The sequence below is a fragment of the Schistocerca americana genome, chromosome 7 (assembly GCF_021461395.2).
Source record: "Schistocerca americana isolate TAMUIC-IGC-003095 chromosome 7, iqSchAmer2.1, whole genome shotgun sequence".
NCBI classification, from domain to species: Eukaryota; Metazoa; Arthropoda; class Insecta; order Orthoptera; family Acrididae; genus Schistocerca; species Schistocerca americana.
This window is the reverse complement of record NC_060125.1, coordinates 392,528,248-392,554,885: the sequence shown is the minus strand read 5'-3', so window position 1 is coordinate 392,554,885 and position 26,638 is coordinate 392,528,248. Positions and strand designations below refer to the sequence as shown.

Below are 26,638 nucleotides of genomic sequence, written 5' to 3'. Positions count from 1 at the left end.
ACTTAGAACTACTTAAACCCAACTAACCTAAGGACATCACACACATCCATGCCCGAGGCAGGATTCGAACCTGCGACCGCAGCGGTCGCGCGGTTCCAGACTGAAGTGCCTAGAACCGCTCGGCCAACCCGGCCGGCTGAGCTGCACAGTTAGCCGTTCAGGAAATATGCCAACTGTGCTATAGACTGCCTGACTATAATTAACAGTTACAAAAACGCGAGATTACACCTCAAACATAAAAACGCGATCGAAATTTACGAATTATACTGCTAAGAAAACCCAGAAAAAGTTAAATACCTAACTTGCCGATCTCCAGGTGTCTCAGGAGACTCTGACTGACTGACTGACTGACTGACTGACTGACTGACTGACTGACTGACTGACTGACTGACTGACGCTTACTATGCTGAAACGAACGGTTCCTAACTCTTCAAAACACACAAATAACTATTGCGCTACAGACTGCCTGAATTTGTGCTTACTGTTACAAAACGCGAGATTATACGTAAACAGAATCATGGCGCTTCAAACATAATCCACTGGTTAATTTATGTACAATCTCAACAGCAAGGGTCCTGAAACAGCCTTGGGTTGCACCTGAACTTACGATTTAAGACTGCTCTCCATTAAGAATGATGCGTTCTGTTCGATTTTCCAGAAACTCTTCAATTCAACCACAAAGCTGTTGTGTTCACTAACCGACAGTGTGGATCCGACTGAAATCATTCCGGAAAGCAAGGAACACGATTATTATTAACCTGTGCACTGGTATCTGTTGCCCGCTAGATCTCATGTTACGCGAACAGAGCGAGATGAGTAGCGCGATCGTCGCTTGCAGACCACGTCGATTCCTACAGACGAAATTTCACGACTGCAGAAAGGCCGTAATAAGCACGCATAAAACGCGTTAAAAACTTCTACAATAGGCACTCCTTGAAAACGTGAACGACCTGCTCATTTTTCCAAACACTTTGAACGCTTCGTTCAACAGTGACCTACGGTGGGGTGCTACCAGGAGAGGAGCAAGGTCTCTCGCATACGGTACTCTACGTGACGTGAAATCTTACACTATGCCAACGGGCCATATCGCCTTTCTTCAGTTTAGCGATTTTAATTTCTTTTCTAACCAGCGGTCACTTATTCCGGCATGACTTTGGCGTTCGTGCGACTATTGGAGCGATGAACCGTCGTACGATCTTGTCATCCTCCGTTTTCATTTGTTATGGTCAATGAGTGCCTGGACAGCTGGCCTTTATCGACCAAAACCTCTTAGGGTTTCCTTTCAGATCGGTAAATCTGTGTTGCATACTAGAACGTCGTGTTCCCAGTTTGGCACACCTTTGCCACAGGAGACACGAAAGCGGTCGAAGACGTCCGTCTTCTGGTCGGCTCCAGATCGTTGTCACAAGGAGGCTAGTTTTTGACTGCGCAAAGACTTCTATTATTTGGAAAAGAACAACCCGGATTTCTTTACGTAATGAGTATGAATTTTATAATTACCTAAGGGACCTTTAACATTGAACAGTAAAAAAAAATTGCATTTGTAAATGAAATCATTAATAAATAGGGCAGCTATGAGTTGTATAGAAGACAAAGAGCGGCCTTCTGTCTACGACCAGGATGCCGCAGTATTCTCTGCTGTAGTAAAGGCTGTTTGATATTTACAAAAATAATATGACATGGAGGTAAAAAAATAAAGGAAAAGAATAGATTAAGAAATCTGGTAAACACTAAATATATTTAAACAATTCTCACCAGCAAATTAGGGCTTATTTATAAACAGTATAACTTACATAAGTAGTTTTCTAACTGTATGGTGCGATCAGATTTCAGCCTGCCCTGTGCTGTCTCCTTGGTTCACGTTTTTGTCACAAATTACAGTCATTACTTTTCTCCTTCGTTAAAGACAATTCTTGCACTGTTCAACACCTTCATAACAATAACTTGCCGATTTACAGTTTCGAATATAAATTACTTGAATTTTATTAATTAATAATGTTGTCTGCACGCTGGCAAGACCGCTCACTTTTCTAGCTTTAAGTCGACCTTCTTTACCTTTTTCACATTACAAGCAGAAGTACATTAAAATCTGAAGATCTACAAAAGTTTGTTACTGTCATCTTTTATTTAGATCGAAGCGGAACGTCAGTTCAGCTTCTGTTAAAATGTTTGACTGTGCAATCGATGTATTAGCGTTCGCGCTAGATGCGCATCTTTACAGTTATGTAAATTACATAAAACAAATGTCTTTCAAAGAATATGTCTCATCTCATAAGTTGATCATTTAATATACAGATAGGTGAATGCCTTTTCAAGGGTACTCACAGCTTTCATACTACTGAAATCCCAATAATATTACAAACTCTCGGAAAGCTTCACTCCGCACTGATTTTAGCTTCGTTGAGTTTTTGTTTGTTAACAGGCTTTGGTTCAGTTGAAATGCACGGTCGTCGTTTCACAGACCAGAGGAATAAATACGACACTGACCGACGCTGCACTTATAGTTATTGCCTTAGCAACTATTTTAACTCACCTAGCTTCCACTTCCAAACTACATGCCTATAGCAAATGAAAGGATTAAAGCTAACTTTCAGTCGTTTAACCACCATTTTCGTTGTTAAAGAATGTTTTGGTGATATTTAAGAAATACCACGTACGTGCCAGAATACCTACATTTAAAGAGAAAAATAACCATGTTTCTAACAGCTTCACTGGACAGAAAAGGCTTCACAATTACTACTACTACTACTACTACTACTACTACTAATTTCGGATTCAATTGTAGGCTTTGGTTTCTTGTATTCTTTTGAATTTTTTTCCTGTCATCAGGAATCGAACCGGCTACCTCAGATCCGAACGACACGGAACGAATATGAGTTTCCGACCTCGGGAACGGAGACGGGCTTTGATAAAAGTGAATACTTACAACGAATTCAAAAAATTCTTTCACGGGCAATACGTTACTGCGCCGTATTTCGCGTCTCAGATTACGCTGTACGTGCCCCCACAATAGGCCTGGTGAACCTGTTCTCGGGCCGGAGGAAGCCGCTGGTTCATCCTGGCAGTGTTCACCGAATTTATGACTATCGATGGTTGGATTATGACCTGAACAGTAACGCCATATTATAAACTAATTAATGTTCTTTATGGCTATGAAAATCATGTTGATGTCATCTACAGTCACTTGTAGGACAACAGATCGAAGTTTAGAATGACATGTGCAGTACTCGGCCACCCCCTTAACAGTTGTTAAATGAAGGCCCTTTGCGGCACATAGTCCAACAACACCCATAATTCTATAAATAGCCTACAGGAAATCACGCTTTTTTTGCACCAACCTTCAAGGCAGACATTCGTTTCCAGAGAGAAATAGAAAACAAAAATGATAAACTGCTATGCATCGATTATTTTGCTAGTACAAAGGTTACAGATCCATCAGCCTTGTCTATTCAGGGCAAGGAAAGTAAGAAAAATTGTTTAATTTCTGGTCGACGACGAGGTCATCAGAGACTATGCAAGAACTCTGACTGGGGGAGAACTGGAAAATTAAATCGCCCGTGTGGTTTTCGAAAGAACCATCTCTGCATTCGCCTTGATTTGGAGAACCATGGCAAACTTGAACCTGAATGGTCCGACCGTGAAGGGAACCCAAAACTCAATTCCAGTGTATTATTACCACAGCAACAACTAGCTCGATCCCAGATAGGAGCCAGGGCTACTCAGAAGAGCTGGTGGAATGAGGTGCTTGATTGACTATTAAAATGATTTCAGATATTTTAAAAACTAGGTATTTGACAAGCTCAGAGCCTTAAAAAGTGACAGAACATACTCCGCTTTTCCAGATAATCTTCGAGGAAAACCACCACCCAAATGACACAAACTGAGTAAGATTATCAGAGACAGTAATGGTCTCTACAAATACTTAAAATATCTACATCTACATCCATACTCCGTAAGCCACCTGACGGTGTGTGGCGGAGGGTACCTTGAGTACCTCTATCGGTTCTCCCCTGTATTCCAGTCTCGTATTGTTCGTGGGAAGAAGGATTGTCGGTATGCTTCTGTGTGGGCTCTAATCTCTCTGATTTTATCATCATGGTCTCTTCGCGAGATATACGTAGGAGGGAGCAATATGCTGCTTGACTCTTCGGTGAAGGTATGTTCTCGAAACTTCAACAAAAGCCCGTACCGAGCTACTGAGCGTCTCTCCTGCAGAGTCTTCCACTGGAGGGTATCTATCATTTCCGTAACGCTTTCGCGATTACTAAATGATCCTGTAACGAAGCGCGCTGCTCTCCGTTGGATCTTCTCTATCTCTTCTAACAACCCTATCTGGTACGGATCCCACACTGCCGAGCAGTATTCAAGCAGTGGGCGAAAACTGCCACACACGAACAGTAATAATACAAGAGAAGAGTTTTTAACGAATTCACAGCACACACACCAAAAAGGTTTTCAAACGTACCTCGAAAACTCTTAATAAAAATTCAGAATTGGTGTCATATCGGACAAAAACAAAACGATGAAAGAGTAAACTAGGCGGCTACAACACAAGTGTCTCACGGTGAGAGCGGCGACAGAAATTTACTTTCATATCCCGTTTTGAGTATGAAAATGTTTTGTTTTGGTTTTAGGGCGCAAAACTGCTATGGTCATTAGCGCCCGGTCCGTGACTTAGGAAACAGTAAAAAACCGAAAATGGAAACCAGCAGCAATGGGAACGAAAGTCAAAATTGGAGAAACTAAAAGCAGAAGGAAGGCTTAAAAATCCACTACAGAAAGGGGTTGGTTGTCCCCAAAAAAAGCTTCAAATGACTGACGTCATTTCACTGGCACTAATAAACTTGAGAACGCGGTCGGCTGAGGGCGTGTCATCTGCTAAAATCGACGATATATCAGGCGATAGCTGTAGACGGGAGCGTAACGGATTAAAATAGGGGCACTCAATTAAAAGGTGTCTTACCGTCCACAGCTGAGAGCAGTGGGGACAGAGTGGGGGAGGATCGCCGCTTAAAAGATGTCGATGGCTAAAAAGACAGTGCCCTATCCGGAGTCTAGTTAAAATTACCTCCTCCCGACGACGCTTTCGGGAGGAAGAGGTTCAAGCACAAGGAAGAGCTTTCACGTCCCGCAATTTATTATGGGGAAGTGTCGACCAATGCGCGTGCCATAAATGAACAACACGACGACATAAAACGCTCCGGAGATCGGCGAAGGGAATCGATTGAATAGCTGGCCGAAGAAGAGAGACTGCAGCCTTGGCTGCAATATCGGCCGCCTCATTTCCACAGATACCAACGTGTCCCGGGAGCCAGAGGAACGCCACCGAGACGCCCCCCAGGTGGAGCAAGCGCAGACAGTCCTGAATCCGGTGGACCAGAGGGTGCACAGGATAAAGAGCTTGGAGACTGAGGAGAGAGCTGAGAGAATCTGAGCAGATAACGTATTGTTTCCGCTGATGGCGGCGGATGTAGTGGACAGCCTGGAGAACAGCGTAAAGCTCCGCAGTATAAACCGAGCACTGGTCGTGAAGCCGAAAGTGATTTGGGGTGTCGCCAACAATATAGGCACTCCCTATACCTAACGATGTTTTCGAGCCGTCGGTGTAAATAAATGTGGCGTCCGTCATTTGTGCACATAGAGCAGCAAATGCCCAACGATAAACAAGTGAAGGGGTACCATCCTTGGGAAATCGACAAAGGTCACGGAGCAGGCAGATCCGGGGACGGAGCCAAGGCGGTGCTGTACCCCAAGTTGTCAAGAAGGTTTTAGGAAAGCGGAAGGAAAGAGAATGGAGCAGTTGACGGAAGCGGACTCCCAGTGGTAGTAGGGAGGAGGGGCGGCCTGCATACCCTACATCAAAGGAGGCGTCGAAAAAAATGTCATGGGCTGGATTAGCAGGCATGGAAGACAGATGGCTAGCATAACGACTCAGAAGGACTGCTCGCCGATTGGACAGCGGAGGTTCAGCAGTCTCAGCATAAAGGCTTTCCACAGGGCTGGTGTAAAAAGCTCCAGACACTAAACGTAATCCACGGTGGTGGATAGAGTCGAGACGCCGAAGAATAGACGGCCGAACAGAGGAGTAGACTATGCTGCCATAGTCCAATTTCGAGCGCACTAAGGAGGTACCATTCAGGACACGGAGGGTGTTGAGGGATCGCAGCACAGTTTTCTGTCAAACATAAGACCCAAGAATTTAGCGACGTCTGAAAACGTAAGGTTGACAGGACCTAGATGTAAGGAGGGCAGAAGAAACTCCTTACGTCGCCAAAAATTAATACAAACGGTCTTACTGGGAGAAAGACGGAAGCCGGTTTCGATGCTCCAAGAGTGGAAGCGATCGAGACATCCTTGAAGACGTCGTTCAAGAAGGCTGGTCCGTTGAGAGCTGTAGTAGATCGCAAAATCGTCCACAAAGAGGGAGCCCGAGACATCAGGAAGGAGACAATCCATAATTGGATTTATGGCAATGGCAAACAGTACAACACTCAGCACGGAGCCCTGGGGTACCCCGTTTTCTTGGGAGAAAGTACGGGAGAGTAGTGTTCACCCGCACCCTAAATGTGCGCTCTGCCATAAATTCGCGAAGAAAAAGGGGCAGCCGACCTCGAAAGCCCCAAGAGAACAGTGTGCGGAGGATGCCTGTCCTCCAACAGGTATCGTATGCTCTCTCCAGATCAAAAAATATTGCTACTGTTTGGCGTTTCCGGAGAAAATTGTTCATGATGTAAGTGGAGAGAGCAACAAGATGGTCAACTGCAGAACGATGCTTTGGAATCCGCATTGAGCAGGTGTTAAAAGACTGCGGGATTCCAGCCACCACGCTAAACGGTAATTCACCATACGCTCCAAAACCGTACAGACACTACTCGTGAGAGAAATGGGGCGATAGCTAGAGGGGAGATGTTTGTCCTTTCCAGGTTTCGGAACAGGAACGACGATAGCGTCCCGCCATCGTCTGGGAAAAGTACTGTCGGTCCAAATTCGATTATAAAGGCGAAGGAGGTAACGCAGACTATGGGTTGATAAATCCAGCAACATTTGGACGTGGATACCATCCGGTCCTGGGGCGGAGGAGCGAGAAGAAGAGAGTGCATGTTGGAGTTCCCACATGGAGAAAACAGTATTGTAGCTTTCGCGATTTTGAGAGGAGAAAGCAAGAGGTCGCACTTCCGCTGCACGTTTCTTCGGGAGAAAAGCTGGCGGGTAATTTGAAGAGCTCGAAATCTCAGCAAAGTGCTAACCCAACGAGTTAGAAATTGCGACGGGGTCCACTAATGTATCATGCGCGACAGTGAGCCCAGAGACCGGGGAGAAACTAGGCGCGCCTGAGAACCGTCGAAGCCGACTCCAAACTTCCGAGGAGGGAGTGAAGGTGTTAAAAGAGCTAATAAAGAATTTCCAGCTTGCCTTCTTGCTATCGCGGATGACACGACGGCATCGCGCACGGAACTGCTTATAGCGGATACAGTTGGCCAAAGTAGGATGGTGGCGGAAAACGCGGAGAGCACGTCGCCGCTCACGTAGTGCATCACGGCATGCCTCGTTCCACCAAGGAACTGGGGGGCGCCGGGGCAATTCGGAGGTGCGTGGTATTGAACGTTCCGCAGCTGTAAGAATAACGTCGGTAATATGTGTGACCTCATCGTCGACGCTGGGAAAGTGACGGTCATTGAATGTCGCTAGAGACGAAAAAAGTGTCCAATCAGCTTGGGCAAAACTTCCAGCGTCGCGGGCGCATATATGGCAGTTGAGGCTGCAGTCGAAGGACACATGGAAAGTGGTCACTCGAGTGTGTATCATCAAGGGCGAACCATTCGAAGCGCCGAGCTAGCGGAACAGTACCGACCGCAAGGTCCAAATGAGATAATTTGTCGTGGAGGCAGACAAAAATGTAGGGACCCCAGTGTTGAGGCAAACTAGATCCGCTTGGTGGAAGACGTCTAGCAATAGTGAGCCACGTGGACAAGGATGTGGAGATCCCCAAAGCGGGTGGTGAGCATTGAATTCCCCAACCAGCAAATAGGGGGTGGAAGCTGACCAAGAAGATGAAGGAGATCAGCTCGTGCCATTGGTGTGGACGATGGAATGTATACAGTACAAAGAGAGAACGTGTACCCGGAAAGGGAAAGACGGACGGCGACAGCTTGGAAGGAAGTGTTTAAGTGGATTGGGTGATAATGGAGAGTATCATGGAGAAGAATCATGAGTCCTCCATGTGCTGGAGTGCCTTCAACAGAGGGGAGATCATATCGGACGGACTGAAAATGAGGGAGAACAAAGCGGTCATGGGGACGCAGCTTTGTTTCGTGAAGACAGAAGATGACTGGCGAGTAGGATCGTAAGAGGATTGACAATTCATCCCGATTGGCTCGAATACCGCGGATATTCCAGTGGAGAATGGACATAGGGTGAACAGAAAATGGAGGAATGTGACCAAGGTTGCTGTCAACTCAACGACTGCTCAGAGCTTGCGACCGACAGCATGGAATGGCATTCAGCCGAAGGCAGAAGATCCTGATCCATAGGTTGTTCAGGAGCAGCTCCTGCCACCAGCGATCGGCCGGTTGATCGGCCGCCAGCAGTGCGCCTCGGCGACACAGAAGACGGCCGAGGGCGATTTCCGCCAGGTGGTGCTGTAGATGGGACACGCCTTGGCGGAGAAGGAGAGGAACTGGGTTTCTTTGTAGCCTTCTTGGAAGTATGATGTTTAGATGAAGGAGGAACCGATGGTTGGGAAGTTGCGGTACGTAAAAACTCTTCACGAGTATGCTCTTTTTTCGAAGTCTTGGTGTCTGACTTTTGGGCTCGAGATTTAGCAGAACCCGACGAAGGGTGAGCCAGAGAGTGGGCAGGCGAAAGTGGTGAGGTTGAACGGGCGATCTTTGCGCTGGCCGATCTGACGACCGTGGCACTAAAGGTGAGGTCGCAAGTCTGCGTGGCCGCCTCCTTTGTTGGCCGAGGAGAAGCAAGGACAGTGCTGTATTTTCCTGTCTGAGGCACGGTGGGCTGTCGACTGGCGAATAATTTTCGAGCAGCAAAGGTCGACACCTTTTCCTTCACTCTGATTTCCTGGATGAGCTTTTCGTCCTTAAAAACGGAGCAATCTCGAGAGGAAGCAGCGTGGTCACCCATACAGTTGATGCAGCGAAGGGATGGAGGTGGACAAGCACCCTTATGGGCATCCTTGCCACACGTAACACATTTGGCCGGATTGGAACAGGACTGGCTGGTGTGATTGAACCGCTGACACCGATAGCAACGCGTAGGGTTTGGGACGTAAGGGCGAACGGAAATTATCTCATAGCCTGCTTTGATTTTCGATGGGATTTGAACTTTGTCAAATGTCAAGAAGACAGTGCAGGTTGGAATGATGTTCGTGTCAACCCTTTTCACAACTCTATGAACAGCCGTTATGCCCTGGTCAGACAGGTAGTGCTGAATTTCTTCGTCAGACAATCCATCGAGGGAGCGTGTATAAACGACTCCATGCGAGGAATTTAAAGTGCGGTGCGCCTCAACCCGGACAGGGAAGGTGTGGAGCAGAGAAGTACGCAGCAATTTTTGTGCCTGGAGGGCACTGACTGTTTCTAACAACAGGGTGCCATTCCGTAATCTGGAACAAGACTTTACAGGACCTGCAATTGCGTCGACACCTTTCTGAATAATGAAAGGGTTGACCGTGGAGAAGTCGTGACCTTCGTCAGACCGAGAAACAACAAGGAACTGTGGCAACAATGGAAGAACTGTCTGTGGCTGAGACTCAGTGAACTTACGCTTGTGAGCAGACATAGTGGAAGGTGAGGAAGCCATTGCGGAAGAATCCCCCATGATTACCGGCGTCTCCGATGGCGCGCTCCTCCCTTGTGGGGGCCCTCTCTGAGGGCACTCCCACCTTAGGTGATTGTTCACACCTCAGGTCACACCTCCCGACAAACGGACAGAGGGACCAATCGGCACTTTCGGAAGGTATCAGCTCGGGTAATCACCCCTCCCTGGGCCTGGCCGTTACCAGGGGGTACGTACGTGTCCTACCTGTCTACCCGGGGCGGGGAATTACGCGTTACCCCGTCACCGGCTACGCATGGAAATGCGTGGGTCGGCCTTCAGACACGCACAGGGAGGAAAAAAGAGAAAGGGAAAGGAAAGAAGAGGGGTCTCAAACGCCGCAGCGGAGAAAAGGGCAAAGAGAAGAGGTAAGGAAAAGAGAAGGACAGAGGAAGGACGAAGACTTGCAAGTGTAGAAAGCAAGGAATTTGTAACAGTTTCGAGCGTCCGTCTACGAACGTAGGCACAAACCATACTCCCAGAGGGGGAGAAAGGGAAGGAAAGAGCCAGAGGTGAGGGGGAGGGGGAGGGGCGAAGATGGGGGACGGGGAAGGATGCGGAAAGGGAAGGTATGCAGCCCAGAAAGGAAGGAGGGCCACATTAGCTCGAGGTCCCGTGCTCGCTACGCACGTATCCACAAAAGAGTTGTGGACCCCCTGGGGGGGTATGAAAATGTGTGTTTGAGGGCAGGTGAAGTGCGAAAGGTATGAAAAACAAGGTTCGTACATTGCGGCCAAAAAACAAAATACACCAAAAACAAAGATGTAATATGCATAAACAGGAAGTGGAAAGTCCAATAAATTTGCTTCATTAAATCTTTGCTTTCAAACGTTTTCCCACTATAGTTGCATTCTGGAGAACCAGCATTCAATTTTCCGACCAGCTATCCAGATTTGGGTTTTCCGTGCTTTCCCTGAATCACTTAAGGCATATGCAGAGAGAGTTCCCTATCAGGGCATGTGTTCCGATCGAGTACGGTGGTGCAGAGGCAAGACAGAGGACTTGCGTCAGGGAGGATGCCGGTTCAAGCCCTCGGTTTTCCGTAGTTTCCCCTAATTCGCGCAAGGCACTTGCCTTGATGGTTCCTTCCCAAGGAAAAAGCCTATTTCCTCCTTCATCCTTTGCCAATTCGAGCTTGAGCGCAGAAGGGAAGTTGGGACTTAGTCTTCCTGCACTTCCTTGCAACACGTCTCATGTCCTCTTAATAAACTGTCGCAATGCTTATATCGTGATTTTCCTCCGTTTGACACCTTTTGTACAAAGGCTGAAGTGTGCGAGCGTGGCAAATGTATCAACGGTGATGCGATCAAAGGCATGACCTTCAGGTTTCAAGTGCTGGATTTTGACCACTGGAGTTGCATATCTGTTTTAAACATTTTTGGAAGGCGACTATCAACAATCGTCAAGTAATGTATAATAGCAGTATTCTGTGTACACTTGGTATTATTATGTTTGCTTCTAAAAGTCCTGTATCGTATACTGTTCTACACGTTATTAAGTAATGTTGTGGCTTAAACCACTTTAACCCTTATACATGAGGGCGGTCCATGACAAATCGGTCGATATTTGGTTTTAAAATAAAAGCAGCTGATGGTCAAACATGCATTTTATGCATATCTGTTTCATGGCTCATACGAGCTCACCTTAAACAAAAACCCCAAGCAACTGCTATTGTTAATAATTAGTAACGGCCTCTTTGGTGAGGTCTTTTGATGTCTATACTGTGAGAATTCATTTTCCAACCATCTCGTCGCAGTGTGTAGTGGTCGTGCCTTCAAGGCAAATTACCCGAAGAGTTCAGATCCATCTATCGTTGGTGTCAAGTTCGGTCTTATTTCTTTCGCACTTTTACACTTACAAAACTTTACAATACTGCCTTATCGTATTATTGTCATCATCTTCTGTCTTCGGATATAGGCTAAGATAAGACAGGTCTGAGTTCAACATATTCTATGTCTACTGATTCTTATTTTTAAAATGTCCGAAGAAACGAAATTCATTCGCAATTCGGGATCTTTCTGAAATTAGCTGCATTAGGTGAGACCATATTACCTGTGACCCATGAAAATTTGTTACGGACCAGGAGTCGAACCTGGATTTCCTATTTGTCGCGCTCACCTCAACTCTGGCTATTCAAGCACGCTTCCAGAACTGTCTACGACCCCATCGCTCGCAACTTTACTTGGATTCCCGCCACACGGTTTCAAGAAGACAAGCGTATTCAGCGTTAGTATTGCGGTCGTTATTTTGCCCGTTGCTAATACTTATTATTTTTAAAAATATCTGAAGCGACAGATGTTGGTGGTGACATTCTTGTTATAAATTTAGTACAGCCGCAAGATCGTCACTAAAATACGAGGTTTGTCCGGAAAATACGTATAAAAGTTGAATAATGTCTTTATGTTTCAAGTTGCAGTCACCGCCAGGTGGGACTACTGCTGTAATCAATCCCATCAACGCTAATTTCGAGTCAGACCACTCTGCGTGAAGGTGGGAGTGTGCGGCAGCTTGTTGACAGTTACCCTTTTTCACCTGCCGTCGGCGTGGAGCTCTCTCTGATTGAGGAACAGCGCGTCAACATCAAGTTTCTTGCAAAGCTAGGCAAGAATTTTTGAGTGTTTGAAACAGGTTTACGGAGACAATTCTCTGCAGGAACCAACCGTGACCAAGTGGTTAAAAAGGTTCCGGGATGGCAGAGAAGTAGTGAGCGATGACCCTCGCCCAGGACGCCGGTCGACATCGAGTTCCGATGAAGATGTTGAACGAATTCGGGCTTGTGTTCTTAAAGACCGTAGATTGACAGTCAGAATGATTGCTGACGAGCTGTCAATCTCCAAAACAATCGTTCACGAAATCCTGACACAAAAACTTGAAATGAAGAAATTGTGTGCGAAAATCGTACCGACGCTCTTGACGCCAGAACAGAAAGGAAAGAGGGTTGAGTGCTGTGAGGATTGGTTGGAAGCAGAGGAACGATGGGAGTTTCTCAACCGAGTCATCACTGGAGACGAGTCCTGGTTTTACGAATTCGATGTGGAGCTCAAATCTCAAAGCAAGGAATGGAAACTAGCAGGAGAACCGAGAACAAAAAAGTCGCGAGAATCAAGGTCCAATGTGAAGAAAATGTTGATTGTTTTCTTTGATTCTAGGAGCATTGTTCACAAGGAATTTGTTCCTCCCGGCCAGAGAGTGAACGGAAACTTTTACGTTGAAGTTCTGACACGTCTCAGAACTCGTGTGGCCCGAGTTCGACTGGAGTTGGCGAAAGGGGGCAGGTGGATCCTCCATCACGACAATGCACCTGCTCACACGTCGCTCGTTGTGCGCGAGTTTTTGGCCCGAAGCTCAATCACCGTGACAGACCACCCGCCTTATTCTCCCTATTTAGCCCCGTGTTACTTCTTCATGTTCCCGAAATGCAAAATGGTGCTTCGGGGGCGGCACTTGGGAGATGTGGAAGCCATCATGGCGGAAACGACACGGCAACTGAACAACATCACAACTGAAGACTTTCAGCAATGTTATCAACAGTGGAAACGGCGTTGGCAGAAGTGTATCGCGTCTCAGGGCGAGTACTTTGAAGGAGACCATATTGTAATACCTGAATTATTGTAAAATAAAGTTATTATTCAACTTTTATACGTATTTTCCGGGCAAAATTCGTATGTTTGTCTCCCTGAAACACTGTGGTGGGAATCCAAGTAAAAGTTGGGAGCGATGGGGTCGTAGGCAGAATGACATAAGCGTTTGGATCGATCCTGGAAGCGCAGTTATGGCGCATGGAAGTCTGGGTCGGTCGTGGAAGCGTGCTCGATAGCCGAAGTTGCTAAGGCTCGCGACAAGCGGGAAATACGGGTTCGCTTCCCGGTCTGATACATTTTCATGTGTTACCAATAGGTAACATCCCCATACCAAACGCAGCTGCCGGCCGCTGTGGCCGAGCGGTTCTAGGCGCTTCAGTCCAAAATCACGCGGCTGCTACGGTCGCAGGTTCGAATCCGCCTCGGGCATGGATGTGTGTGATGTCCTTAGGTTAGTAAGTTTTAAGTACTTCTAAATCTAAGGGATTGATGACCTCAGATGTTAAGTCCCATTGTGCTTAGAGCCATTTGAACCATATCAAACGCAGCTAATGTCAGGAAGATTCCGCAATTACGAATAAATTTCATGACTGTCTATTGATGTTCTCCTCAAAGCCTTAAAAAGCTTTATTTGAGATTCTAGTCTCCGACACACGCAAACCATGTTACTTCAAATTGTTTTTACAGCTATGAGGAACCTCCTTTCCTACGTTTCCAACTGCCTTGGGAGTTCTTACAAATGCACCACGTATTCTGTGGCATTTTACTTTTTGTACTTGGCCTTTTCATAGGTTATGTCCAAGCCAAGAGACTGGAAACAAAACACTTGCTCCAATGTTTTACCATCGATAACTCATTTGTTCCTATCCTACGACAGTCACTAACAGAGTTTTGGTTGCTGAAATCTTTATAGCACATGCAAAGCTCAAGACGTGTAGCTTATTTACATTCCTATGAAATTTGTAGCTTTCTAATTTTATTCCCGAAGGAACATAGTCTTCCCAGTTTCTTGCCAAGGTCAAAACGGCCTTATTTCATGATCTTATTGAGTTTATGAATGTTTTAAAAATTGACGAGGATATTTTAAATCTCTTCCTAACGTCGTAAATCATCATCATCATCATCTGACTAAGTGGCTATGACGATTCTGTTAATGGTATAAATACACAGGTGCGGAGGATGAAACAACGCTGAACAATCAAACAAGCAATATTGTCGCACATTTTAAATCACGTCATCCCGAGTCGGAAGTCCATTGTTAAACCTAGTTAAGAAGAGCAGTATCTTACCTTTTTATGCCTAACACAATACCAGCGTCTTTATCATCATCTTGGCTGACTACTACTCATGTCCATAATCTTCATGGTAAACTACTTCCATACACCTTGTACAGGTGTCCGTTTCAGAGTTTCGTGTCATTCTCTTCACGACCCCCCCCCCCCCCCCCCCAACAACAACCCACCTCAGTAGAATTATTTGTGCACGTTTCATGGAGAGATGAAACTCTTTCGCCTCCGCAAGTTCATTACCTCATAGTGGTACGCTACTCTCTTCCTTAGCACTAAAGGGTCTGCCGGGAAAGCAAAGCACAATTTCCTTTCTCGATGCATCTGTGCTATCGAACTTTTTGTTTACAATAGCTTTCCTGTTACCGGTTGATAAGGCAGTATCTCAAATACTTTAACAACAATTAATAATACTAGTAGTAGTAGTAGTAATAAAAACGCCAGGGTCATTCCTCCTCTAAATGCGTCTAACTATACGCACAGAGCCAAATTCTAAATTCACCTTTTTCTCAAATTGCAAACAAACCTTGGTGCATTACCAATACGCTATTTTAACACTCCTTTTGAAGTTAAAGTAGAATTACCGCCGCGAACATGCCCATTCTTTCCACGACAAAGCACCAGAGAAATTAGAAAGGTCCAAGATAAAAAAATGTACAGCTTTCCTAAGTAACAAACACAATTTCGCAATTAACAGCCATTTAACTTTCAGGATTTAAATTATGCTAACTACCGTAAAATAATTTGTTCTTAATCTAGCTTGAGGGAGGGCGTGATAGTTTCGCACTAACGAAACAATTAAGGGCATCAGATACAGAAACAACACGGCCAGGATCCAATGTAAAGAGGGAATAACTGTCAACTAGGTAAATTTCACATACCGTATCGCACTCCGGCAGGCACTCAAACACGCAATACGTGGGAAAACTCGATTTAAAGAATTAATTCTATAAAACTTATACGAAGTAGTATAAGCTCCCTTAAAATTTCTGCGTCGTTCGGATATTAGTTGTTTAATGTGAACTACTTTCGTCGACTGCTTAAGTAACGAAACGCCAGGATTTGCTATAGCAGTAGCGCACCATTTAGCACGTCATACTAAGTAGTTAGCCAAGTTGCGTCGCGTTCTGTCACCTTGAATTTGATCCTTTCTTCGTTCCAGTGAGGCTTGATGTGTCTAAGCACAGCCGCGCAGCCACCTGGAAGGTTATCCTCTTGGATGGTCAGCGGCAAACGGAGCGCGTTGTTTTGCGAACCCATCAGCGCAACAAACGTCACTTCACACTACCAGCTTCCGTGAGCTACTGAGGATCCCTGCACCGGAGTGCCTCTTTACGTAAGCTCTCATGTCGTTTCTGATAAAGTGCTGCCCTCTCTCTCTCTCTCTCTCTCTCTCTCTCTCTGCCCTACCAATCCATTCACACATCACGCGCAGATTGTATCAACACAACAGGAGCTGTGATGCTGACGCGTAGTACGTCGCACCTAAAGACCGTTTTTGGTCGCCGACACACAGATTCGAACATCGGAGTAAAGCTACTTAGAAACTTTACTCTCATGTCCTTTAACATGCGGATAATATTTTATGGAGGTCATCCAGGGAAATTGAAGCACTAGAAAGGTAAAGAGGTATAAACGAGTGTATCACGTATGTGTATCATTACGGAAAGAAGATTACGATTCCACATCCCATCAGCAAGGATATCATTAGATTCACAAGTTGCAACACGGTCGCAGATTAAAACAGTGATCCAGTAAGTGTAGAATGAATTTCTCTTCTTTCCACATATGATCACAAAACTTTTGGCCCTTAGGCTACCATTTTCGGTCAGCAATGACCATCTTCAGGTCTGCAGCAAAGCATGGGAAATGAAATACAACCAGTGAACAGATTACGTCTTAGAATAACAACAAACGCCATAACGAAAAATTATTACTGTCATGGATGTGAAAACATGCTATTAAAATGTGACGAGGCATAGCCTACCATTTTTATAACACGTCCAAATAAAGCCAGAGTGGCATCGTCACAAAACCAGCTTATCATCGCAAATATTTGAAATACGCCGTAAACTAGACCACAGTTCTGGCACAGTCATACCGTCTGTAGACATAGCTACCATTCATAACAAATTGCAGTACAGTAACGACATGTGATTGTGACATAATCTCGTTAGATGTCGCTACTGTAATTCTACACATATTCGTCAATTATAAAATTGTACAGTTCGCAACAACTGAAATGTATCCTTCATTTATCGCATACTGTACAATTTTATAATTGACGTATGGGTGTAGACGTATAGTAGCGACACCTATCGAGCTTACAGCACGAAAACGCTGTGGCTACTGCTCTGCAGTTTATGAACAGTAGCGATACTTCAGAGAGGGTACGACTGCGAGAACTGAGGCCTACTATAACCATATTCTACTCGTAAATACGTGCGACGATGGTAAGCTGATTTTGTGTACATTTTGTGACGCTGCCACTATAGCTTCATTATATTACTGCATGTTATAAAACAGGTATGCATCATATTTTAATAGCATGTTTTCACCTCAATGAAAGTAATAATTTTTCGTTATGGCATATTTTATTTGTCTAAGACACTATCTGTTCACTAGTTGTATTTCATTTCCCACGTTTCGCTACAGATACGAGGACAGAAATTGGACGTGCTATACCAAAGCAACCATCTTGGGATTAGGCGATTTAGGGAAATCGCGGAAAAACTGTATCGTATATGGACGGATGTTTCTAACGCTGTCCTCACCACACTAATCCAGTTTCACGACCGCGCCAGATCGGTCTGTGTGTATCATTGCCGGAAGCTTTAAGCTTCTTATCTGGATAATAGCTTGCAGTGCAAGCTACCAGAATCATAGTGGAAGTATTAATTTGAATAACGAAATCACAATAAAATGTGGGTAGCTAATTATTCCCAAGCGAATAGTGCTAACGTGTTCCAACTTTTTGCCTCTGGAACATGCAACTTAGGACATACTCCAACACTTTTACTCCGTCAACACAAAATGCATGTGGAATACATCTGTTACAAATTTAACTCCATGAAAAGAGCTACCTGTTGAAGTAGTTAACATTGTAAGAACTACTTTTCCATACCTTGTACACCTGCGCACATTACTAAACGACTATCTCGGAACCCGAAACAGGTTGCCGTCGAACTGCCTCCACGGACAATAAAAAATTGATTTCCAACATTTAAAAATTTAAAATGCTGTCACAATCTACTCATTAAGAGGTACAACATTACGCTAAAGTATCTCAGCAACTTCCATCAAACTCCACACACAATTTCAAACCTTTTCCGAACTTTTTCTCGCTTACATGCTTAACATCAAATATTTAACTCATTTGTAAAAGAATCAGACGTTTGAAGCTGTTTTACATATTAAAGTTAGGTTCTTTGAAGAATCGCGGGGGTGGGGGAGGTGGCAACCCTTCAATTTTGCCACATTAAACACAGTAAGGCTCATCTACGCAATATTAGATATAGAGCCCGCCTCTGTAGCTAAGTGGTAAATATAAATAATGCCGTGTGACGAGGGCTTCCCGTCGGGTAGACCACTCGCCTGGTGCAAGTCTTTCGATTTGACGCCACTGCGGCGACTTGCGCGTCGGTGGGGATGAAATAATAATGATTAGGACAACACAACACCCAGTCCCTGAGCGCAGAAAATTTCCGACCCTGCCGGGAATCGAACCCGGGCCCTTAGGACAGACAGTCTGCCGCGCTGATCACTTAGGTACCGGAGGCGGACAGCTAAGTGGTCAGCGTGTGTGATTACCGCAGAGAAACCTCTTCATCCCCGAGTAACTACTGCAACCTACACCCTTCTGAATCTGCTTAGGGTGTTCATCTCTGTCTCCCTCTACCATTTTCACCCTCCACGCTTCCCTCCAGTACTAAATTGGTGATCCCTTGATACTTCAGAAAGTGTCTTATCAACCGATCCCTTCCTCTAGTCAAGTTGTGCCACAAATTCCTCTTCTCCCTAATTCTATTCAGTACCTCCTCGTTAGTTGTATGATCTACCCATCTAATCTCCAGCATTCTTCTGTGGCACCACATTTCGAAAGCTTTTATTCTCTTCTTGTCTAAACTATTTACCGTCAATGTTTCACTTCCATACAGGTTACACTCCATACAAATACTTTCAGAAAAGACTTCCGGACACACAAATCTATACTCGATGTTAACAAATTTCTCTTCTTCAGAAACCCTTTCTTTGCCATAGCTAATCCACATTTTATATCCTCTCTACTTCGACCATCATCAGTTATTTTGCTCCCCAAATAGCAAAACTCCTTTACTACTTTAAGTGTCTCATCTCGTAATTCCCTCAGCATCACCTGATTTAATTCGATTACATTCCATTATCCTCGTTTTACTCCTGTTGATGTTCATCTTATATCCTCCTTTCAATACACTGCCCATTCCGCTCAACTGTAGGAAAATCCACTCCCAGACCCAGATGGAACCTGAAGAAAGCAGATTGGGACAAACTAGCAGCACAGTTAGATGGGATGCCAGGTAGATATCTCCATAGAGGGGGTGGGGGGGGGGGGGGGGAGAGAGGGGGTGGGGGGGGGGGGGGGGAGAGAGGGGGTGGGGGGGGGAGAGAGGGGGTGGGGGTGGGGGAGAGAGGGGGTGGGGGGCGGGGGAGAGAGGGGGTGGGGGGCGGGGGAGAGAGGGGGTGGGGGGCGGGGGAGAGAGGGGGTGGGGGGCGGGGGAGAGAGAGGGTGGGGGGCGGGGGAGAGAGAGGGTGGGGGGCGGGGGAGAGAGGGGGTGGGGGGCGGGGGAGAGAGGGGGTGGGGGGCGGGGGAGAGAGGGGGTGGGGGGCGGGGGGGAGAGAGGGGGTGGGGGGCGGGGGGGAGAGAGGGGGTGGGGGGCGGGGGGGGAGAGAGGGGGTGGGGGGCGGGGGGGGAGAGAGAGGGGGTGGGGGGCGGGGGGAAGAGAGAGGGAGTGGGGGGCGGGGGGGAGAGAGAGGGAGTGGGGGGCGGGGGGAGAGAGAGGGGGTGGGGGGCGGGGGGGAGAGAGAGGGGGTGGGGGGGGAGAGAGAGGGGGTGGGGGGGGGAGAGAGAGGGGGTGGGGGGGGGGGAGAGAGAGGGGGTGGGGGGGGAGAGAGAGGGGGTGGGGGGGGGGTGGGGGGGGGGGGGGAGAGAGAGGGGGTGGGGGGGGGGGAGAGAGAGGGGTGGGGGGGGAGAGAGAGAGGGGCGGGGGGGGGAGAGAGAGAGGGGCGGGGGGGGAGAGAGAGAGGGGCGGGGGGGGAGAGAGAGAGGGGCGGGGGGGGAGAGAGAGAGGGGCGGGGGGGGAGAGAGAGAGGGGCGGGGGGGAGAGAGAGAGGGGCGGGGGGGGAGAGAGAGAGGGGCGGGGGGGGGAGAGAGAGAGGGGCGGGGGGGGGAGAGAGAGAGGGGCGGGGGGGGGAGAGAGAGAGGGGCGGGGGGGGGAGAGAGAGAGGGGCGGGGGGGGAGAGAGAGAGGGGCGGGGGGGAGAGAGAGAGGGGCGGGGGGGGAGAGAGAGGGGCGGGGGGGGAGAGAGAGGGGCGGGGGGGGGAGAGAGGGGCGGGGGGGGGGGGGGAGAGAGGGGCGGGGGGGAGAGAGGGGCGGGGGGGGAGAGAGGGGCGGGGGGGGAGAGAGGGGCGGGGGGGGAGAGAGGGGCGGGGGGGGAGAGAGGGGCGGGGGGGGAGAGAGGGGCGGGGGGGAGAGAGGGGCGGGGGGGGGAGAGAGGGGCGGGGGGGGGAGAGAGGGGCGGGGGGGGGGAGAGAGGGGCGGGGGGAGAGAGGGGCGGGGGGAGAGAGGGGCGGGGGGAGAGGGGCGGGGGGAGAGAGGGGCGGGGGGAGAGAGGGGCGGGGGGAGAGAGGGGCGGGGGGAGAGAGGGGCGGGGGGAGAGAGGGGCGGGGGGAGAGGGGCGGGGGGAGAGAGGGGCGGGGGGAGAGAGGGGCGGGGGGAGAGAGGGGTGGGGGGAGAGAGGGGTGGGGGGAGAGAGGGGTGGGGGGAGAGAGGGGTGGGGGGGAGAGAGGGGTGGGGGGAGAGAGGGGTGGGGGGAGAGAGGGGGGAGATTAGGTGGAGAGAGGGGGGAGATTAGGTGAAGGGGGGAGAGGAGGGGAGCGGGAGGGGTGGTGAGAGGAGTGGGGGAGGTGGAGGTATTTACTACGGGTTTCTTCACACAGATCCTGACCCAACTCAGCGTCACACACCGTAACCGGGATCTCACGTAATGACATATGAACTAAAGAAATTTGGTGGTCGTCAGTAGACTCACTGTCTATTCTGCACACAATTAGCGAATGAAACACAAGAGAGTGGACAGCACTGCCCTACACGGAGTACCCTCCATAACACCGCTAGTTGGCTTGCGGAGTAAGAACGAAGAACATTTACAATCTCCTGTAGTCTACGATAGTAAATTATTTTCTACAAATTAAAAAAAAGTACGTAGGCTTCCTGGTAAAACGATTTATGTCATTTTCGGATGTATCGTAGCCGGACTCTCGATTGTATATTGATACCAAAAATTTTGTCTTTACTCAGAATACGTTTCCCTGTCGGGCAATTCTTTCGTCACCTTACTGAACGAGCCATAGTGGCATTAGTTTGAAGCGATTTAAGGATTTCACAGAATATCCTAACACAAAAGTCTCAGGGATGTGAATCTAGCAACACAGCCTCGCTTCTTGTTATACCAAGCGATTATCAATCAAACCAATCTTACTAACTATTGCAGTGTAAAGCAATCCAACTTCAGTAGAGCTATAAAAACATTACTGCACATAATGGAAAGCAAGAAAGTAGCGTTCAGTCTACACTGAGGTTACTGGAGATGAATGGGGAAAAAGTGTAGTGTGTGTCGTGCAGCATACATCCAGGCATTCGGCTTGAAGCAATTTCGATGGAAAACCCGAATGTAGATGGTCGGGTGGTGATCTGAATCCAATTCACCTCTAATAGGAGACTGCTGTCTTCACCTAGGGGCAGGGGGATCAGCAAAACGTCTAAGCTTATGAGATGCCTAACAATGTGGAATCCGCGTAAAAATGAAAAACAGTACACTAAACGCTTCAGAATAAACATTGCAGCGGTGCGTACGCTGCATTAACTACACTAGCTCTTTCAATTTGAACGGTTACCAATTCGAATGATGGGGCACCGAATGAGAAATATCTAACGCGATAGGAATATCGGAATGTTTTAGTTCAAGAGTTAACATTGAGAAAGTTTTACTGCAGACTGGCCCGGATTTGATAAATGCTGGCCAAAACCATACACACGCCAATTTCTCAATTTTCAGAGTTCTTTGAGAAAGAATCCACCGAATTTTGTGCTTAGATTTGTTCCAATTGACGCCAGAAGCTAAATAGCAATTACACAAGCAGTAGGTGCAAACTAGATGACCTGCACAAAAATCAATGTTTAGTGTTACCCGGTGTCATCTGATCACCTCGTAACAAAACTCCTAACTGGTGAATACTATACGAATATTCTGAGACAAATATGTCGTATGATTAAACCTCTTAAGTGTTTCGTGCTCATCTTCCCCACTCCATATAAAGTGAAAGTAACATTCGCTTTTATAGCTGTCGCCCGTAATCATATGAAAGGAAAGCAGGACGAGAGCTTTAGTTAAAAAACTTACGATGCTTCTAACAAACTGCATGGCCACAGCCAACTACCTACCCGATTGTTTATGTACTGCACATTCCTTTAGCTACTTATTTTCATTATATTACGATCACACTCCACATGATTGCAGAATGATCCCTGAATGAATAAAGCCCATACTTCGGGGGACTAGGTACCAACTATTAAAAAAAACCTTGAAATGTGGGATGTTTTGCTAGGTCGTTCACCGCCAATTTTAGTGATCGAGAAAATATCCATGTTCAATAAAGTAACCTATTTTTCTTCGGCGTATTACAGAACTTTTATCATTTCCCAAGCAACAACTAATGAGGACGAATACTATCGCTTCAGTATTTCCGCTGTACGTTGATGTATTGAGTGAGTGAGTGAGATTTAGAATCTACACACTTCAGTATTTGAAGGCCGATAATAAGTGTTCGTGCAGCCCAGAGTAGCTGCTTTAGTTTTTAGATAATAAACGGATCTATTACTGGAAGATTGGTTGATACTGTAGTGCTGCTACTATAATAGGTGTGAAACTATCGAGATAGTGTCTCCTGGCCTCTTGACTGTCACACACGTCACACCGACAACTACAGGAGGATGCAATTTGACATTAACACAATTTTGACTTTCTTACCACTGACTTACAAATCCACGGTTTCCCGTGAAAAAGAAAGCATAATCTCTTCGTAGTGGCCACTGGAAATGTAGTTACGGCCTAACTATAAGTCCTACTATCAGAATATTAATTCTCAAGAAGTAATCAGTAAAATTGTGTATCATACGAGGGATCACCAGTTTAGTATTGGAGGCAAGCGTGGAGGGTAAAAAACAAAACGAAACCAAGAGGTGAATACGCTAGGCAGATTCAGATGGATGGTGGTTGCACTACTTACTCAGAGATGATGAGGATTGCACAGGATAAAGTAGCATGGTGAGCTGCAGCAAACCAGTCTTTGGACTGAAGACAACAACAACAACAAAGCAACATGCAGTAGAAAACTTTAATTTTTAGAGGTACCTGCAGCAGTTCGGACATAGTTCACACAGCCTAAATAATAGGTTTCTACAACTGAAATCTAGAGGGGCTTCTGATAATCCAGCAGTTTGCATTTGGAAATGGCAGTGAAAACAACGTTATTTTCAGGTATAAAATGCTAAGTCAGAACAGACAAAAATATGATTAACGAGCACTTACGGCCATGACGTGCCTTCTAGTATTTGTTTCAGTAACCCAGTGGCTCGTTTCAGTCATGCACACAACAATACTGCAAAATTCAAATACTAGAGTGGCCCATGGCCGTGTAAATAGTGATAGAATGCGATTGCGAAGTTGTATTTAACGGATTAAACAAAATTTCAAATGTCTTCGTATAGCATTGTACAGTTTGTGAGTTCGGAAGCTCGGCAGGAGCGACATGCCCGCAACAGGCGTCGACAATTTCAAACACCAAGAGTATGTAACTCCAATTCCGTGACTCATAATGGATCAGATGAAATTAAATATGCGATTGAGAACGAAACAAGATCTTATATGACTCCGAAAAAAAGCGACGAAAATGTATAAATTATGCTATGAAAGGAACTTTGAATAAAAACAGCAATAGTGTAAGTACCTTGAACTTTATTTTGTCTCTGCTCCATGATGAACGAATATGTTGCAGCACGGAGAATGCTCCATCGATGAGATGATCCTCGTCAATCGTGATGGGGATTACCAGGGAATTTTGTTCGAAGGACATCTCGAACTGTCCCTTCACTCACCGGCAACTTAGTGTAACTGGTGGGGCTCTTGCGCCGATCGCAGCTTATATACTGCAGCACGACCCCCAATAACCACCACTCCTCTTCGTTCGAAGTTGCAACATGAAATATAGAATTAAGGCAGATTTCATTTCTGCACACTTTCAGTTCCCGGTCATAAGAAAACAGAAGACTCGTCGTAAGCTGCTACTGTGAAATTAAACACTTTCAACATTATGTGAAATCAGACGCTGAATTACATGTAATAAGATCTATAATTTCAAGCGTTTCATCCTCACACAGAGATAAACACACGAGCGTTCTAGATACGCCACTATACGTCAAAAATTCTCTCTCAATACTAAAACAGCTGAACCACCAACCCGGCAATTTCACCGTATTGACTTGACAAGCGGTTGAAGACGGCGGAAGTTTATGGTCGACGAGGAAGTAATCGATACAAGCCTATCGAAAAATGAGTGGCGATAAATCGGATGAAACTGCCCAAATAATCAAATATCCATATTCTGAATTTCTCAAGCGCAAGCGTAGCTGTGGAATTGTGACAGCGTTTGCTCGAATGTCGGTTATAACTTATAAGGGATGTTCTCGCTGCATTCTTTTACATACTACAAAGACTGTTCTATTTATGTTTGATTCGTTGGTGACTGAAATATATTTTTGGAATAAATATTTGCCCTCGAGGACAATTAAACAGCCCGATTCCTTAGTATATTTGGCTGTTCGTCAATGGGATAGTGTGCCATGGAGCCGCTCACTTTCCCCCTCTACTTCCTTACAGCACTGAAATCTTGGTTATAATCACAAGACTGATCTGTAGCGTAGCCCATGGTTTTTTTTTTGCTATTAAAACTAGTACCGAAAGGTAAACACAGAAAATCCGCATTGCATATGGACAAGTCCTCGACGAATTTTTTGATGCATTATACCATGAAAATTGCAAGGGGTCACACTAGATAGCTTTTTCCCATCTCTGACATACCTTTGAATTATTCATTTGTTTAAATATCTCAAGGATGAAAGTTTTACAAAAGTGAAATTATTACTACATACAACTCCTACTTCATAGACGAATGCCTTTGTTGAAAGTATATATGCAGTTGGGTTGCATGTATTAAATTTTGTGGTGGATTAAGATTTTGTGATCATACAGTTGAGCAAATAGCCAACTTGAAACCATTTGAGAGAAAAATTAATTTATCCCTAAACCTAGTGATACATTCCTAATCATGTTCCAAAAAAGTGTTTGAGATATTAAATATATTTATTTGGATGGCACACTTTCTTCAAAAATAAAAATTTATCAGAGTAATGGTAAAAGGGTGCCTCATTACAATAAGTAGTTTTGTTTTCACTCTCATTACAGTGACTTGTGTAACATTAACAACTTATCATTCCAAAAGTGGGTATATAGTCCATCTTCACTGAAGGAGACCTTTCATATCTTAATTGAGTTTCTTCTTGCCACATTACTGATAAAGTCAGATTCCAGCCCCTCTTGTGAGATTTTTGTCAAGAAATGAGGCCTGCTTGCTTTGATTACATCATAGAAGTACCTGTGATCTAACAATGATCCTAATCCAATGGGAAAAGAAACAGCTCATATTGATGGTGTATCAGGGGTGAATTAGATTGGCAACACCAAAAGTAGGTTATCAGGTTTCTTAAATCTATAGCAAGAAGTCATAACATATGTGAAGATGTTTGCTCTTAAACTCCAATCAATATTTGCAGAAAACATAAAATCAGCAACATAAGCAGCAATGTGGAAGCCAAAAAGATGTTTTAGAGCACAAAAAGAGTTATAAATTCTCCACCAGTCTATTGTGGTAGAAGTAACATAGACACCTTGCAGAATACTTTTGGTAGCGATCACTAATTTGACAAATACTGGTACTTTAAGCTTAATTTTGGCCCAAGATCATGTGGTGTTAAGCAAGCTTGACAACCATCCATTCCATAATATAAGAACTGGGGATTATGTCATAAACATCACTGAGAAGGTGCCCCAAGAATTTTCAACGGTCCAGAGGAAACATTGCTTCGTGTCTCTATCTAATGTTCAGTAAATAACTGCTGAGAGTGAAATAGTCAACTGTACACATGATATATAATGCCATTAACTTGACAGTATTACATGCAGGTTCCATGTAAATCACAGAGAAGTACAAAAACGTAGAAAACGCATTGTATTGTCACAAAAGTACTGCATTCTAACCAATGGCACTATGGTCTCCTTGTGTCATTTAAACTTAAATGTGTTCCAGGGTAAAGTCAAGTGCCGGCATACCGTTTGGGAATGCTAGAGAAGAGAGGGCTGTGAAGAACACATCAGCCAACTGCACATGGACCAGCCCCTCTCTAGGATGACAACCTGACAGCAGCAGCCTTAACATGAAGAGGACATAAATACCACGCCACCTGGCAACGGCCCAGTTAAAGACTAGTCAATTCTATGAGTTCTACAGCAGTCAATTCAAGCATAACATCGAGACTAATCATTTTGCTTCTACTATGCAGCATACTGA

General features: G+C 45.9%; 1 protein-coding gene across 3 annotated transcripts in view; it reads right to left on the bottom strand.

Moving 5' to 3' along the window:
- LOC124622559 (ethanolamine kinase 1) overlaps positions 1-24,511 on the bottom strand; it is a 147,055-nt gene extending 122,544 nt beyond the window's left edge. The window contains exons 1-2 of one of the 3 annotated variants that reach the window (XM_047148295.1): positions 24,389-24,511; positions 23,963-24,299 (exon numbers count right to left, since the gene is read on the bottom strand). In XM_047148295.1, the coding sequence (XP_047004251.1) occupies positions 23,963-24,088 (126 nt within the window). In that variant the 5' untranslated portion in view covers positions 24,089-24,299; positions 24,389-24,511. Of the gene's footprint in view, positions 1-15,832; positions 16,007-23,962 lie in introns of those variants that run through there. The other 2 variants (XM_047148294.1, XM_047148296.1) reach the window with 2 other exon arrangements.
- Positions 24,512-26,638: the final 2,127 nt, after the last annotated feature.